We start from the raw sequence: 17,026 nt of genomic DNA, 5'->3' as shown, positions 1-17,026 counted from the left end.
TTATCATAAAAATATCGTTAAAACAGATTCCACAGCAGATAATAAAAGAAAATTTATCGTCTTCCGTTTGAAACGCGAGAGCACACGTACTACAACCCCATCATCGAACCGCTATATGGGAAGAAGTATCGAACCGAAACGTCGTAGAAAAGGTTGAATGTGGTTCTAGGCCCGGTTCGTTCCCGGGTATTTGTGCATTTCTATACTCCGATTTGATGATGGCCATCGAAGAGACTTCTCCACAGCAGGTCGAACCATTAAAAGAAATGGATGTGCAAATTTGACTCTTCCAGTGGGGAAAACAAAGTGTGCCTGCGTCGTGACAGTTGGGACCCGTTGAAGTTTTGGCATGGCCAAACACTTCGATTGGGCTCGGGGTGCGAAGTACATTTAACAGATGCAAATGTTAGCTTTTCTCTAACTGCCTTCGAATTCCGGGACACATTCCAATTTTTAGATCGTTGGTTTCTCTTCTGCTTTTTGTTTATAGTCTATTGCGAGACTTGATGTTTTGTTTTTCGGATCGATTTTATTTTATATTGCTCAAAATGGATCTGTTTCACGAATTTTAAGTTTTTCTTCCGTTTTTTTTAAAGTTTATGATCTTCAACAGTCAATTTTTGTTGCTTCGGACATCGGACAATTGGACACCTGTAGGTGTAACTGTTATCCAGTTTATATAACAGTCGTGTAATATAGTCTCTAACGCATGAACTTTTGTCTCAAATTCACCAACTTTAGACGTCCTTGCTTTAATTTGTGTCTGTAATTGATTACTTACAGACAGACTTACTTACAACGTTAGATGAAAACGATTTATCTATTTAATTATAAAGATTTATTTTTGTTGAAAACTTGTAGAATTCTAAAATATAAATTCAATAAAATAACTAATTAATCCACTTAAATCATTTATATCTTGCACTTTATTTAATTCTCATAACATAAATGTTCTTGGAATACAACGAGTGAACATTTAAAGGGAAAAGATTTAAGCGGTTTTTTCTTAAATTTATACTCTTTTTTCTATCAATTTAAATGCCTCAATTTAATTGTCCTTAATTGACATACAATCCGAAAAAACTCGTGTTTTCATAGCTGATATTCTTGAATGAACAGATACAAATAGATGATTTTAAGACAAAATTTGAAGGGAGCGACTGTAAGTTAGTAATGAAGGCTTTAAAAAAGTACTATGCTTGCTTATAGATACTCACTAAAGGAGTAATGCACCTGTTTTGAAAGAAGAACAATTTAATAATTGATACACTCCTAACCATGCTCTTATTAGTAGGCATTGACGATTGTAATCTACGGCTACCTACCGGTAAACAATGTCAAGAAAAATCAGCAATAACAAATCATAGAGAAGATGCACTTCTCAAAATAGAAGAAGACATGCTCTTAAGTTGCTATCTTAAAAAAAAACTTGTGCTCATATGTCTTTAAACAGTATGCATAGTCCCGTACATTTCCTCAGGGGGAAATTGATATGATCACTAATCTTGCTTAACGGTGATGAATTCCAGTGTGCTTAATGTAGTAGCAAGAAGCATTCTCAAGAGATTAACTTTAAGTGAAACCTCAGATAAGTATTAGTGGGTAGTGCAATTGGATTCTAAGTTTATGCAAGGAAGTGTTGATGGTTGCCCCTGACCTTGGCAGTACTGAACGTATTACTTCCGCCCATGACGTAATACCACCGGGTCTATTTGATGGACATTAATTTTCATTACATTAATTAAGTTAACACAAATACGATGGTAAAACAGATAGAAAAAACACCCTGTGAAAGGCCTTTTTCTTTGCAGAGTTAATTTTGGCACTTTTTCCACGAACTCTTTTCTCTTCATTAATTTACGCGTGGAAATGTGTAAGTTCTTTCTGCTCCATCGCTTTCTTTTTTTCCACCGTTCTACCTGTTTTACGTATCAATTTTCCTCTGGTAGAAGTTACTAGGGATGCTGTAGCTGGTTTATCTTAAGCCGCTAATGAGTATGTCGGAAAAAGTGTTGTTGTTTCGCAGTTGATTAAGCCTAAAAGACTGCAAACGGTGGATCGAACTGAAGTTGCCATCCTAACACAGACCGATACATTTTCCGAGCAACGTGTGTTGTTCACGTAGAGAGGATTTTGAATGGCAATGGCTTGAAGAGAGCGTGTATTGTAGTACTAAGATGTATGTGGCATACAACTTGAAGCTTTAATGAAAACGAGAAATGGTCGTATGTGGATAATTTTGCAGGATTCATAAAGTACCTATGTACCTGATGGAACTAAGGTGCAAGAAAAATATAGTTAGAATTTATTTTTTACATCTTTTGTATTCGCATATTTTAACAATATTATATAGCATTACATCTTATGTATCATTACAAATAATTGTAACATTCGTTTGTCAACTGTTTTTCTTCTCATTGCAGATTATGGTTTCGGTGCTATCCGATCAGTACAGCTGGTGGTAGATCCTCCAGCAGTACGACGTGGTCAACATGCAACGTTACGCTGCCTGTACGATCTGGATGACTCGCCGCTGTATTCCGTAAAGTTTTACCGAGGTTTGCGAGAGTTCTACCGCTACTCGCCGGGCCAGCAACCGAGCAAGAAGATTTTTCCCTTTCCCGGGATCAATGTCGACGTAAGTAAAGATACGTTTCAATTTTACAGAAAACAACCAGTTGATCAGCTCACTTCGATCGGTTTGGCGATCGGGGATTATAATCGGCCGCAGGTTGAAATAGAACGGTCAGTCCTGCAAGGGTAATTTAAAGGCATTTTCTTCAGCTGACACTAATCCGTCTTTTCTGATTCTTAGAAACGGAGCAGTTTTGCTACTGCGCCCGACTAGTAAGAGACTTTGGAAAAGCAAATTATGCTTCCCGGAAGAGGAGATCGGAACTCGCTCGCGAAGACTTCGTTAATGTTCATGTTGTCTGTAGTTTGTTTTCTGATTCCACATCACTAGCTCTGAGAAATCCTTTTTGCAGGCAAACGTGACTTGCTGGTGCTTAACGTTGTTACGTCTCCTGGACGAAGCTTAACATCTCGCTTTTGCAAAACTGACTGACTTTGGGTGTTGCTTGACAAGAATTACACGAAAAAGGTCTCGCAAAAACGCACTCGAAGTCGACAAATGTCGTTAAGCGTCTTGCAGATTGTGGGATGAAAAACTAGAACTCCGAAACGAAACGAACTGATAAGACACGATTACATTTCGAGATGATTATTGTTAGGTTCTTTGGTAGTAAGGTTGTGCCGGTTTTTTTTTCTACTCATGAGACGTGTTTTATCGTTTTGTGTTTCGCAGCCTTTTTCGTAGCCATCCTTCGTTCGGAAGCTTGTACCCTTGAAAAACACGAAGGTCGTTAAACATATTAAACAAATAAGTAATCTTTCTTGGGTTTGCTGTCCGTGCATTGTGAATACACCGGTTGTTGCTTTTGGATGGTTTGACTCACTCTCGTAAACAAAAACGCAAGTGATTTCAGCTAAAAATTTGATCGTTTGCACTCGGGTGGATTTGTGGAAAAGTTATGTTTACCGCCCTGCAACCTGAATGAGTTCTTCAAAGGCGCGGGATTTGACTTTGAAGAGGGCAAAACGTCTCGTTTCGTGCTTTATTTAGTTCATTGTCCTCGTTTTTGCTAAAAAAATGATCGGCTCGGGCCGGGCGGACTGGTTTTATATAATTTCTAGAAGGGTTTTTTGTGCCATCAAGTGTCAGACGTGCGGATTGAATGAATGGCGTCCGTTGTTTTTCCGCTCGTTATTAACTTATTAATTATAATTGGAAGGCTGAAAGATTATCTTTCATCGTTCCGTATCCCCATCGAGCTTAAGCATTTCTATCGCTTTGTTGCTGAATTGTTGTCCCGGAATGTATCTCGAATCGGTATCGGGTACGAGGTCAATTTCCTCGATCGTTCTTAACGTTGAATCGTATAGCTAGGCTTTTGGCCCTCGTTGCTATATTTTCCCTTGGCGAAAATGGCAGTGAAATGGATTGAATTTATGTGTTGTGTTTTGTTGCTTTTGCTGAGCTGTGCAACTTTGACGAAATGAGCGGGATATTTTAAGGCGTCTGAAGAGTTCCCCTTCTGCACAGACGCTGGGATAAGGATGCTTGAGGCAATCTCGAGCGATTATTTCGGATTGGTATCTGCTTAAGCAAAAGGTTATGATAAGTATCAGAAAACGAGATCCATCCCATTCAAAAGAAGAAATAAACATAAGGTAACAAAGTTTAACTGGCCATTGCTTATAGAAGAGAATATCAAAAAGTAATGACCATTTTTTCCTTAAACAAATCAGTCCAGCAATAATAATCATACATAATTTGTGTATTAAAACAGCTGAACTTAATGAGTTGCTCCTCGACCCAAAAATAAGTATCTGATTTTCAAAGAATTGCTTGAAGTAGTTTTGCATTTAGGGAAGCTAATGTAGTTTGTTTAAAACGCTCTGAAAGGACTCAATTCAGTAGTTTTTGATTCCCCAAATAAGCTGGCTAACATCGAAAGAAAAAAAAACAAGTTTCCTTAGCAAATTGTCTGATCAATATCAGATGTGGCCGTTACGCCCATTTCCGGTTGCTGTTTATCATTGGGAATTTATCTTTCATGGTTTCTTTCCCAAGTCATGCCATCGCCTACGCGTTGTACGAGCCAATTCAAATATTTTCTGGCGGAGCAAAACACGTGAGGCTAGCAGCTTCGCAAAACTTAGCTTTTTGTGCCCCGTTGAAGCTCCAGATTCTTGACATTAGGATTTTTTCGTTTTCTACCAATTTGATTCCCGATTTTACCCACTTCGTGTTACGCGTGCTGGTAAGGCATGGGACGCAAACCGTTTGTGGTCTTCGTCACTGTGTTCGTCATTCGGGCGCATAAAACAGCACGTCCAAAATGGAAGCCAATTTGGCTGATCTGCACATCGGTGGCCGAGCGAGCATTCGTCGAAATATGTATCCAACACACGAAAGGAGTGCGTGGGTGTAAACGGACCAGGAGAATGTACATGGTTCGCTTCCTTTCCTCACTTCAGGCATCGTAACTTTTTGACTTAACATCGTTCGCTGTTTGGTATGCTAGGCGATCCATTTTGTCAGACCGTCGAAAGCGTTTGAAGAAAACCAGCCTCTTCATATAATATATTTATGAGATTATCGTCCCATGCTTCGTAGTCGTTAGCCCTCCCCCTCCACCCGACCGGAGATTGAGGGTAGTCTGGTGCCGTTCCACTTCCACGCCTTGAACGGCACTCAATTTGGACGCGAAAAATGGGAAGCTTTTCGTCTTCCTATAAATATCGTATTTCTTTCGGAAGCGTTTTGGCGTTTTCCCCACTACATTTTGGTGACCTATGATGCTTAATGTACGATATACATACATGTATGGTAACATATTAGGTGACCATCTTTTGTGCGGGGCTTGTTTCGCACGACAGAACATAAGTTAATGCTTCGTCCAGTCCGCACTAGACGTCCTTTACCGTGAAGAAACTCCAGGGGGACAGAACGATCCAGAGAAAAAAAATACGATAAAGAATACTGATGAAGCGTGTGAGTGTGTGTATCAGTTATGGAAAAGAAAAAAAAAAACGTTGGCATGTCCACACTTTTTACAACAGCTCGATTTGCGGATGCCGGCAAACCTTAGCAAACCAAAAGACAGTGGAAGATTGGAGTAACCTGACATGCTGAATCGTTAATAGTTAAGGATGAAATAGAGGGCACACACATATACGCCAACGAACAAAGATACACATTTGAGAGAGAATATGACAAAGAATGCGAGGTGGAAATATAAATCGACGGAAAAGGGATGATGGGATCACCGGAATTGACGGGATGTATTAAATGGAGCGAGCTAGCGTTTGATACTGAAAATCGTTTGGGGGTAAATGGTTGCCATTTGGTGACATTTTCCATCGTCAATCCTCAATCTAAATGGTTAAAAAAGCACGAATTGAACAGCGAGCCTTGTTGATCAGACGACAACGTTTCCCTTTTTTCTTCTGTCCTGATCTCCTAATACATTTATTCGATGTACGTGAGCGACTTTTTTCTCTCCAGTTGTCCCAATTGCCGGAGTAAAATCGACAGCAGGACAGAAAGCAGTAGCAAATACTGAGAGCTCTTTATAGGGAGAAATGAATGAATTATTGCTTCGGTCATAAATATGGAACAGATATATTTATCTGACTGCTAAAGCGGATCAGCGTCGCGCATGTGAAACGATCAAATTCTTATAAATGATGGTTTTGGTATTATCCGGGATTGAATATCCATTTCCGGTCGCCATAACTGGTGCCGTGTTGTCAATAGAGCGGCTTGCTGAAAACGTGCTCACTGTGTGGTTAGAATTCATTTCCAGCTGATCGGCTTCTGAAGGGTTTGATGTGGCGTGAGCTCATTAACGATCCGGGCATATTATGCACGGGACAGACGAAGCATTCGTGATCGGATAGGGTGTGGTTGTAAAATAAAAAAAGAGCAATTTCCACTAACAAAAGGTGGCTTTGATTTCAATTGTATTCGATGCGAGAACTTAAATGTGAACATTTCAGACCGATGATGGGATATAATTGATGCTGTTCAATGTATCAAACATGAACCATCGGTAGCATTGATTTGACACGCCTTTTTATTGTTCGAAACTAATTGTATATTGTGTTTTTCTTTCACTTTCCTTCCCCCTACAGGCTTCACTGTCCGACAACCGACAGGTGGTTATCAAAAATGTTGGCTTCGGACTGTCGGGTAATTTTTCCTGCGAAGTTACTGCAGACGCACCATCGTTTTCTACCGCCACGGAACACATCAGCATGCAAGTAGTGGGTAAGTTACCTAACCCTGACAGCCACTGTTAACGTTTGCAGTCGCTTGAATTACGTTTGAACGGCACCAAAGCCGTCCCATGTCCCTCGACACAGAAAATCCACTTGGTTTCCCGGAAAATTCGAACTGTTTCCGAACTTGTATGGAGACGCGGTTAGTGTACGCCGCCTGAGGATGGATTAGGCAGTTGGATTTTGGTAAAACTGAAAATGATTATGTGCCTTTGTGTTCTTCGGTTCAGCCGTGTGTGGTTTGAAGCACACATATATACACACACCGCCTTTGAGGCTCTTCGGTGTGCTGTTTTTCCGCACGACTTGGGACCAGTTTGGTGCAGACCGATGAGCAGGGCGTAGGACAATTTTCCGAATGGATTAAATTTATTCAAATTACGTACATTCTAAGGAACAGAGGACTATCTGTTTGTACGGGTGGCTAACATGCTAACATGCTTGCGCAACGTTCGGTGGTGGATTGAAATCCGTATAATATGTAGCTTTCGCCGGTTTGCATGCAATTAGGTTCCATTTCCAGAAGCTGACTAAGTAGCCTTCACGGTAAAGTAAACTGTTTGTGCATTTTTTCTTGACATTTCATGTGTGTGCGAACTTTAAGGTTTACATTTTATTAAGTTTTCATAATAAACATACTTCTTTGGCATCCTAGCATTCAGGGCGGCGGTAAATGAAAAGGACTCCCAAAGTATGGTCACAGTACACAACGGCGTAGAACCGAATGCAAAAAAAGCGAGCATAACAAAACAGAAACAAAATGCACCACAAAAACGAGTTAACCCAGGGACGCCAAGGGTTGATCAGATAATTGACGAATCGACTTGCGGGACCGCTATCGAAGCCCGGGGATAGGATCGTAATGTTGTTCATGCCGTACAGAATGGAACCGTTTTGGGACTTTTTACCGTTAAGGTTTATCTCGCTAGCCCCAAAAATTCGTTACGAAAGGGTACGCTCGGTATGACCGTTGGCTATGGTTCCAAAATGCTCTCCCATTGACTTGTACTTCCATTTGATGTAGTCAATTTGCGCTGGTGGGCAGAGATGGTGTACAACCGATAGAAGGAAAAGGTGGTCGTTTAGGTTAAAGCAAGTTCATTGCGTGAACATGTTTTAAATCCTCTTTTCTTTAGTGACCTAAATGTTATCAGAACTAATAAAAAACTTACTCAAAGTTCGAGTCAGCTCGAGTGTTCCTAAAAGGATGAACATGACGCTAGTGGATTGATGGCCACAGGCGGTGGCACATCGCACTGTACTGGGCTGAGCAAGAAAAAAATAACTCCCAAACATGACCTATCATGAACACAAACATAAACACCGCATTTTTGTCTCCCTGGTCCCCGTGTACGTTCCTGCATAGCATATCAAGATGCTTGCAAGGCAATATGAAGAGCTAACCAGAATGACATCGATTTTAGTGCCACTTGGCCATCTGCTTCACGTTCACGTAGTGGATTGTTGATGTTGCCATACTTTTTGTTGTTGTTGCTGCTGCTCTTTTCCATTCGCTTCCTGCACCGTCCAGCGGCCGAACGGTGGTGATGCTCGTTTGTCTTTCCGCACATCCTGACCATTTCGGTTTGCAGCCCCGGAAATGTTTAAGTCCTCGAGTTTTCCCTTTCACCCATCCGCTCCGGTTTGCAGATAATAATAGCATCAAGCTTCTCGTGGAAACCGGCAGTGCAGTGAGTGGTGAAATTTAATGGCGGAAATGCAATTGTCGTTTCCATGTGCTACCTCTCTTCCGCTTCCCAGCGAGAAAAAAGGATGGTAGAAAGAGAATGGATGGCGCACCATCGGAAGGTGAGAGCTTCGGAGGCCGATGTGGGGCTGTTGCAAAATAACAATATCAAGCTGTGTGCCAACCGAGGACTACGGATACATTCCAGGTTTGTGCTTTTTGGATTGTTCGGTAGTGATTGTTTGGCTCCCACTTGGAAGCGATGTTTTTCTCCACTTTTCAGAACATCCTGTGTTGGTGATCGGTTTTTTTTTTTTTATTTCACTTTCCTTATTTTGCTGTTTGTTTGCAGCGCTCGTTCCGCATTAAAATACCACTGTCCGGTGCACTTGAATCTCAAGAAAATGTGCATGCCGTGCTTCGATTCGTGCCATCGGGCAGTGGAAAATTGGGTAAAAAAAACACCAAGTTTGAGTGGAAAACAACGGCAAAAATAAATATTTTATAACGATCCTCTCGAACTGTTGCGGAGTAGACCACTTCCTTTGACGTCGCACCGCTGAGATACTTTGTCATTGGCTCTTGGCCTTTTTCGTGACCGAGGTTCGCTTTCGGTCGCCCAAGTTCCATCTTGTTTACGTTGGTTGCAGTAATGCTTTTTTTCTGCCCTGAGATGTTGTATAGTGTGCTTGTGGCTTGGTGGTGAAGTAGTTTTTGTTTACGGGAGCTATATTTATGGTATGTTGCGGGTTGCTCGCTTGTTGTAAGGTCATTCATCGTGTCAATCTGTGCTGGGTTTTTCTTGCAACAAAAGAGCTTACAATGCTTATTCAGTAGCACCTCTAAAATTAGGAACCATACAGAAAGTTGTATTACACATTTAAATGCTCTATGAATGATCCCAATGTGTTATTTATGGTTTCTGCGGGTGTGTTCCTTAACTTGCAGTATACAGAAAAACGGGTGCAAATTTGGCAGCGAAATCTCTGCCATTCCGGCATAAATATGCAACGAACACACAGCCATTGGGTGCGGTTCCACTGTCATAAACTATGGCTGCCATTAAATCTTTCTTGCACGCTGGTGCAAATGCTTGGTCCTCTTTACCGGATCGAACGCACTCACCTGTGGTGAAATATTTCGATCGCATAAATAATGTTGTTTGTGTATGCTTTTTCCCGCGTTCATGGCCGAGCAACGAACTTATTGAACAAAATCCTGTTGGGAGATGCAAATCGTGTGCCGGGAAAATGGCAAGCAAGCTTAGAAATTTGGGCAATATATTTCGATCCTTCCCACACACAAATAAATACACATGGATGGCCAGAAATGGACTATTAAGAAAGCTGCATTTATACGCGGTCACGTTTCTGAGCGTTATCAGAAGATAACTTGCGTAAAAAAGAACAACAAACAACAAAAAAATGAAAATAAGCTTTTTCACGAATCAATGGCATACCCATAATGCTTCTTCACATTGAGATTTTTTAATTGAACTCACACTTCTTCTACTCAGGCTATACAGTTATTGAAAAGTCTTAATTTATATAATGAATATGAATGAATATAAAGACTTGATTAATATTTAACATAAATTTGCAAGAAATTGCTTTGGAATAGAAAACCCGTAACAAAACAATGTTCTGATTGTTAAACATTATTTCAAGGGCCTTAGGAATTGTTTGGCCTTCTAATTTCAAGTTCAACTTTGCGTTTCAACTTCAAAATCTTTTTTTTAAGTTATAAATAACAATAATCGACAACAATTTGAAGATTTGAGTAACAATAATGCTTGTGAAAAGTTTGTTGTCATAGTATCTTATTTGTATAATCGTAGTTTAACATTGTTAAGCAACCCTCTAATTCCAGGCATCTTAATTTAAAACCACTGTTTAGTTATGAATGATGCTAGGATTATACATATGACATATGAAGGTGTCATACTGTAGGTTTTTTGTTGTCTTCTGGCAATAATTTTCAGTTCATAACGTGTCAAGCTTTGCCCTACAAGCCAATAATTTGTCGACTCAACAACTTGCTCAGAATCTGCCCCGTCTGAAGTTTTGATTTTCTGCTTTCATTTGTACATGGACTTTGTCCAAAACTGACGAAACACTCATAGCCGCGTTCAAGATGAAGATTGTTGGCCTCGTATGTGTGAAAGTACAATGAAGGAGCCGTTATAATTACGAGTTCGACAGTAGCTATCACTATCGTGGGTCGAATTGGACTCACCAGGTTCCGGTGATCTGATCATGTCATGAAAATGACACAGGTCGATCTATCCCGTAATGTTCGTTTAGGTAGTCCACATGGACAGAGTAGGCGTGGGAGTCCCAAATTGAGATGAAGCGATGGTACGCGATGATGCGTCCTCCAGAGGGGTTAAGGATTGGCAGACGTCAGCGCTCGACCGTGAGCGGTTAAGAGTCCCGTAGTGGTGATTTTGGTAATAGAAGCAAAGGCACGACCAGCTACCAATAAAGTTTAATTTTACTTTTGGTATCGACTTGGTAGAATTTGGTAGATGCTAATATTCGGATAAACAGTTGAAGGTGTACTCTACCTACAAAAACTTCCCTGGTAAAAATCGCGCAATAAGCCAGAAATGTCCAGTACACGAATTTCTGCTCAAAGTAAAGTTGTGACGCCTCATTGTACAAAACCCTCCCAGGATTTAGCGTCGTTTCATTGGGAGTCCCCGATTACACATCCTGAATATTCACCAGACTTGACACTTTTCAGACTATCACTTATTAGCATCGATGGGCCACGGGCTTGCTAAGCAGCGTTTCAATTCCTCCGCAGACGAACAAGAAATGGCTCAACGAATGGATTGTGATCATAGACGAACAATTGTTTGGCAAGGTATTAACAGAAAAAAGACTAAAATGTGTGTCCAACCCCGGCCATTACTTGGAATTATAAACAATTAACAATTTTCGATAAATAGGCGTTCATAAAATTCTACACAAAACAATGGTTTCATATTTGTAGACTAGAAATTAATACATTTTGAATAACAACAGAGAGCACAAAGCACAGCACCAGCACAAAAGCAACTATTAATATATTTTAATTAAGAAGAATGGCATAGGCATAGAGGCATAGAGTGTATAATGTAAATAAAAAATAACCAAAGAGCAACACAACTGTTCTGGCAATACTGTAAAAAAATTAAAAAATTTAATATCGTGGGAAAAAATTAGTTTGTAAAAATGTTTCGAAAATACACATATTTGTACGATTATGTCTATGATTTGTTCAAAATCTTGTAAATTGCTAAAATTTGTATGAAAAGGCAATTTGAAGTGATACAGAAGTTTACGAACTTTGTTGTATCGTTAAAAATAGAAAAAAGCATCACAAATATAATACATTCAGAATAAATGACACAAATTTTCACGTTTCCTGTGAGTTGGTACGCAAATTTGTGTTGTTCTGAAATTCTATCGCATTAAGTTTTATATTGCTGCTATGGTTTGCGTAGAACTATGTATGCAAATGATTTATGCAAAATACTTCGATTTATACATTACGAATAAAATACATCAACGAAAAAATTTTACTTTCGAAACGGTGTATTCTCTGTAAACACTCTGACTTCCACGCAAGTGCAACCCTTAAAACAAAAAGTAGCAAATGTGGGCAGATTTTAATTGAAATCTACTTTTTCCAAAAAACTCGTACGTGTGCGTTACCTTCATCACCTGTCTGTGACGCGAGCTTTGCCTTCAATTCGGCGTACAAAACCATTTCATTTTTATTTACTTTCACTCGAGGCGTCCTTCTTCAAACAATTGCTTCACATTATTGTGAACCTTCAGCAGCTTGACACAGGATATGAGGGTGGGATGAGATTGGTAGTATGCGATAGAACCGTGTTGATTTCAATTCCGTCGCTATTGAAAGATCAAATAGCCGATCAACTCGAATGTGGCGGGGTAAGTAACCGCGGACACAGAGCGGTAGAAGAGCGGTGGGTGTTGATAGAAAATGAACATAAACCATCTGTCAACGCTGACATAGGGTGGTGGTCCGATGCGGCGACCCGAAGTCAACGGGAGTCCATACCAAGAAATAGGAGAAACTGATAACCCATTCTCATACGGTTGTTCGCCAATCTACCAACTCTACGTCAAAGGATCTTTAGCCCATCTGCACAAGGGAACTCAGGAAAATGGGAAAGCGATTGGTCGTACCGCACTGCCGCGGGAAACCCATTTTCCTTTCCCCTTAGCTGGTGTCGAATCGTACAATAGTGATTCGGGTAATAACAACCACCGCTCGGAATAGTTCGAGAGTGAGAGTTCCCATTGTTCGAAACCAATCCCCAAGCAGTTTTCCCTTGCCTCGGAAGGTGAGTGGGGAGGATGGCGACGCAGTAGCGCTTCCAGTTTCGAATTGTCGAATTGAGGGTGGGTGTGCAGTGCGGCTAACTGTTGCCCGTTCGCTTTGATGTCGATCGTTTGGTCGTGTTCGTTTTGGCCGTAGCATTCGCCCATACGGCGGCACAAACGACCGGCTAAACAATCAAAGGCTCAACGGTACTGCTGCCGGAGTTTGTTCCGCACGGCGAGAATCATTGTCGGGGCGTTTGTTTCGGTCCGGTCGATCAGGACCTATTCGACGAGATTCGTAGTGTGGTCTTGTGCAGTGTGCGAATACTCACCACCCTTACCTTTTTTTTCTCGTTCATCGCATCATCATCGGATGTCGTGTTTCGACCGAAACGGGTCCTACTATTGCAAAAAAGCTGCCGGTGTACCGGGTTCTGGGAATGTCGTTTTTTTCCTGGGGTTTGAGTAGCAGTTACGGATCGATTTATTCGGGCTGAGAATTAACTCGGAACAAGAAAAGAAAATGCACACACAGAAACAACAGCAGTACAAAAACTGGAACCCTGCCCACAATACTTCCTTTGGCGTTTGGGTTTAAGGATGTCGAAAATAAGGGTATCCATTGCCCGGACGTGAAAGGCGGAAGCATTTTCGGCCCATGTTCCGCATGTTTCGCACAAAAGCAATACCCGAATGTGACACTTTACGCCCAGCATGAGCTTTTGTTTTTCTTCGTTGCCATAAAGGACGCAGGGTCTGTTTCTTTGCCAAATGAAGCACCGCTATTGCACACAACAGCTTTGTACTGGTTGGTTTGTTGGTTGGTTGGGTGTGTTGCGTTTGTGTACGGTGTCCATCGTGTTTATCGTTTTATGGTCGTACGTACTACCGCCCTGCAGTGCACGGAGCATGGTGGTAATTGTTTTGTTCTGTTGTCTTTTCCGAGCAGTCAATTTCTTTCATTTCTGTGTGCCATCCCGGTATGAGTGTCCTCGAATATAAAGCTGCTGCTGGATGGACGATTTGGTTGGTCAGTGGGTGCGATACGATGGCCATTCAATCGACCAGCGTAGCATTGGTAGAAAATCGATCGAGTACTCGAATATACGTTGTTTGTTCGACAATGAAAATCCCTCCCATTGTAGAACCCAGGTCTTCAAACCGGACAAAAAGGACGTAGTTTACGGGCGTCCTAGTGGCTATGATACGAACGTATCGGATATGTGTGCGTATTAGTTTCTTCCACACCCCCGGAACCTAGAGTCGATCGAAACGGACCGGAAACGGCATTGAGTGTTATGAAATCGAGCATTTGTTTGCTCTTATCGTCTGTCATGGACGAACAAATATGTGGTCACATACCTGGCCCAGTGCAACGATGCTTTTAGTCGAGCTTCATTATACCACACGCAAGGTGAGAGGATGCTGGAAATGCCACACATTGTAGAACAATGCTCTAGAGGGTATTTACATGTAATGTTCTTCTTTTTTCGTTTGTAACAGGTATTGATTTGCTTTTCAGAAAATTTTAACATGTCCAGTACCGAGTGCTAGGCAGGAAAATGGTTGCATAATCTCGATGGGCATAGAATCCTGACAATATGTAATTGATCCATTGAATTGTACGGTACCTTTCAGAGAGGAAAGGTATTTGAAAAACGTCTCTGAAGAATGTTTCTGCAGAACATCAAGCATATTATGGAAAAAGGTTACATAAATGCTTTTATTGTAAATTACTGGCTGCATATTGATGTGGAATAATCTTGTCAAGTTCACTGACATGATTAAAGTTCTACCAATACCTCTATTAGTTACTGTGATATTTTATCACAATCTAAGTCTAGACATCAGCTATGGAATATATTCTTTGATTAATCTTCTTTCGAGTGGAATTTCAAGTTGATGAATAAATGCATTGTGTTTTAATTTAATGAGACTGTAAAGATCGTTACTCTATCGACACTATACATTCAATTTTAATATAAGTATGGAACGAAAAGCCTACGTGGGTGTCTTGAATCAATTTAAGCAACTTTTTACTACTTGCAATTCTCCAAAAACATCTCCAAACCGCCCCTGGAAAAGAGTTACAACTACGTGGGAAAATACCTGCATTCAACGGTGAGATTTCCTTTTTATTTTCTCCTTCCATCAACACATTAAAGAGAAAATCCTACACAATGAGCAGTGTACTAAAAAGGCGTCCAAAGCATACGCTTTCTGAAGACGATCTCGGTGGCTGTTGGCTTTTATGATCGTCCACAGTGTGCACCATTCATTTTCCATTTGCGCTCACCTCCAGCATTCACGGCGTCCATGTGAATGTACTACTATGAGGCGGATTTTTCATCTTTTCTGTGTATGCTTTTTCTACTCACCTGCATCCTAACGAGGCACGAGCGACGAAATAACACGTTTCATGCATCCGCGCTGCAACGGATCGCCGGAAGTGAATGGCGAAAGGAAGAAAAGAAGTAAACCTACAAAAAATGTGTTCACATCCCTCGGCCGAAGCTGAGAAAGTGTGTCTGCGCTTAAAGTTTATGTTGTTTCTCACTTGTACCGGTGTCATTGAAGACGCTTTGGTTTTTTTTACCATTTTGCAAACACACCACTATACCGCGTGTGGCTTGACGGTGAAAAATATGCGACTATCCTCGTGAGCTTTTGGTTGATTTTTCTCCAGTTTGGAACACCTACCTTTGTGTGTTCGTGAGGAAATGTTCGTTTCGTTTAAACTACTGTACAGTGTGTATGTCGCGGTTCGTGTGGTACATTTCAGCACCTTTGCTTGGGTCGATAGTTAGCGGAAAAGCAGCAACATAAAGCGCACATATGCCCCACTTATCAGTGGAGACATTTGTCCGCATGAGGAGCTTACTCGGTTGGGTAAGGGCGAGCTTCCGTCCGTTGTAGAGGTTTTTTTTTCATATTTTGAGATTTTCCACTCTTTTCATTCGATATGGTAGTTGTGTGTGTGTGTGTGTGAAAAATACATCTCATGTTCATATTGATAAGCATGAAAAGAAAAATTGAAACGCACCCAGCTAGTACTAGTTAGGGATACACTGCTTGAAAGACGCATCCTTTTTCGTGATAATCTTTTGCATGCTCTTGCTCTCCACTGTAAGGTCTTTTGTTAGACATCACAGTATAAGGTCCTTGCCCTTTGCTCGTACTGGTATTGCCGTATTGCCTTCCAATTTCCATTGTGTCGAAATTTTTGGAACGACATTTTTGGGAAATTGACGATCCAGTGACATTGTGCCGTTGCAAGATTGACAGGCGAAGGACAAAGGATGTGCAGCACACGGTGCCTAACCTTTTGCATGTTTTTTTTTGGTTGTGTGTATTCCCCATTCTTTTTTTGGTCCCAATCGCAAAGACGCCTTATTGCCCTGCATCATGCAATCGCCCAAGGCGTGCTGTCCTGCAGGTTTTACGAAGCATATAAAATGCGGATCACGTCTCAAGTTCAATTTTGAAGCTTTTTAGCGTTGCCATGGATCCCTTTCGGTGAGTTGTTTCAATAGAGTGTTTTTTTTGTTTTCGATGTGTCTCCCTCTCTTTCTCACGCTTGCGTTTAGTGCAGTCGTGATGTTACTTCTGGATGCCTTTCAGTGCATGTGCTGTAATTTTGTTGCCTTAGCTGGCAGGAAAATGTCTACGTTCGGAAAGAAACAACATCACAAACGAGAGTGTTCGAAAGTACGAAACAAATCATCACAGAGTCAGGTAGCGGGCCAATCTTTTTTTAGCTGAAAATGTTCCGTGTTTGCAAGTCCCGTTCTGATACAACTTCAACGAAAAATAGGTAGAAAATTTATGAATTCTTCCGAACTTTTCATCAGCAAGCTACGTGCTCGAACACAGCACTGGGCGTAAACACGTCGCAGCCACTTAAACTGACCAGTTAACAATGATCCTTTGCGCACCATCATTTAAAAGTCCGTAGCTGTTTGTATTAGATTTACAGTTGCAGAGATTATGGTGCGACAATTCCTAGTGTTTAAGAAACGAAAGTAAAGACACTTTACAACGGCTGAATGAAATCCTATTGCAAGAATTCTTTGTATTAAAGCTGTGTTTTTTAACGATTTACACAACGTTTCAATTAGTGCGTTCAAATGAAACTCACAGCAAAAGAGAC

General features: G+C 41.0%; 1 protein-coding gene across 1 annotated transcript in view; it reads left to right on the top strand.

Moving 5' to 3' along the window:
* The window catches only part of LOC128719110 (uncharacterized), a 104,293-nt gene that overhangs the window by 36,875 nt on the left and 50,392 nt on the right, over positions 1–17,026 (top strand). The window contains exons 2-3 of the mRNA XM_053812731.1: positions 2,424–2,638; positions 6,703–6,838. Coding sequence (XP_053668706.1) covers positions 2,424–2,638; positions 6,703–6,838 — 351 coding nt within the window. The remainder of the gene's footprint in view (positions 1–2,423; positions 2,639–6,702; positions 6,839–17,026) is intronic.

The sequence above is a fragment of the Anopheles marshallii genome, chromosome 2 (assembly GCF_943734725.1).
Source record: "Anopheles marshallii chromosome 2, idAnoMarsDA_429_01, whole genome shotgun sequence".
NCBI lineage: Eukaryota > Metazoa > Arthropoda > Insecta > Diptera > Culicidae > Anopheles > Anopheles marshallii.
The sequence above is the reverse complement of the archived record's forward strand: the minus strand, read 5'-3'. Positions and strand labels throughout refer to the sequence as shown.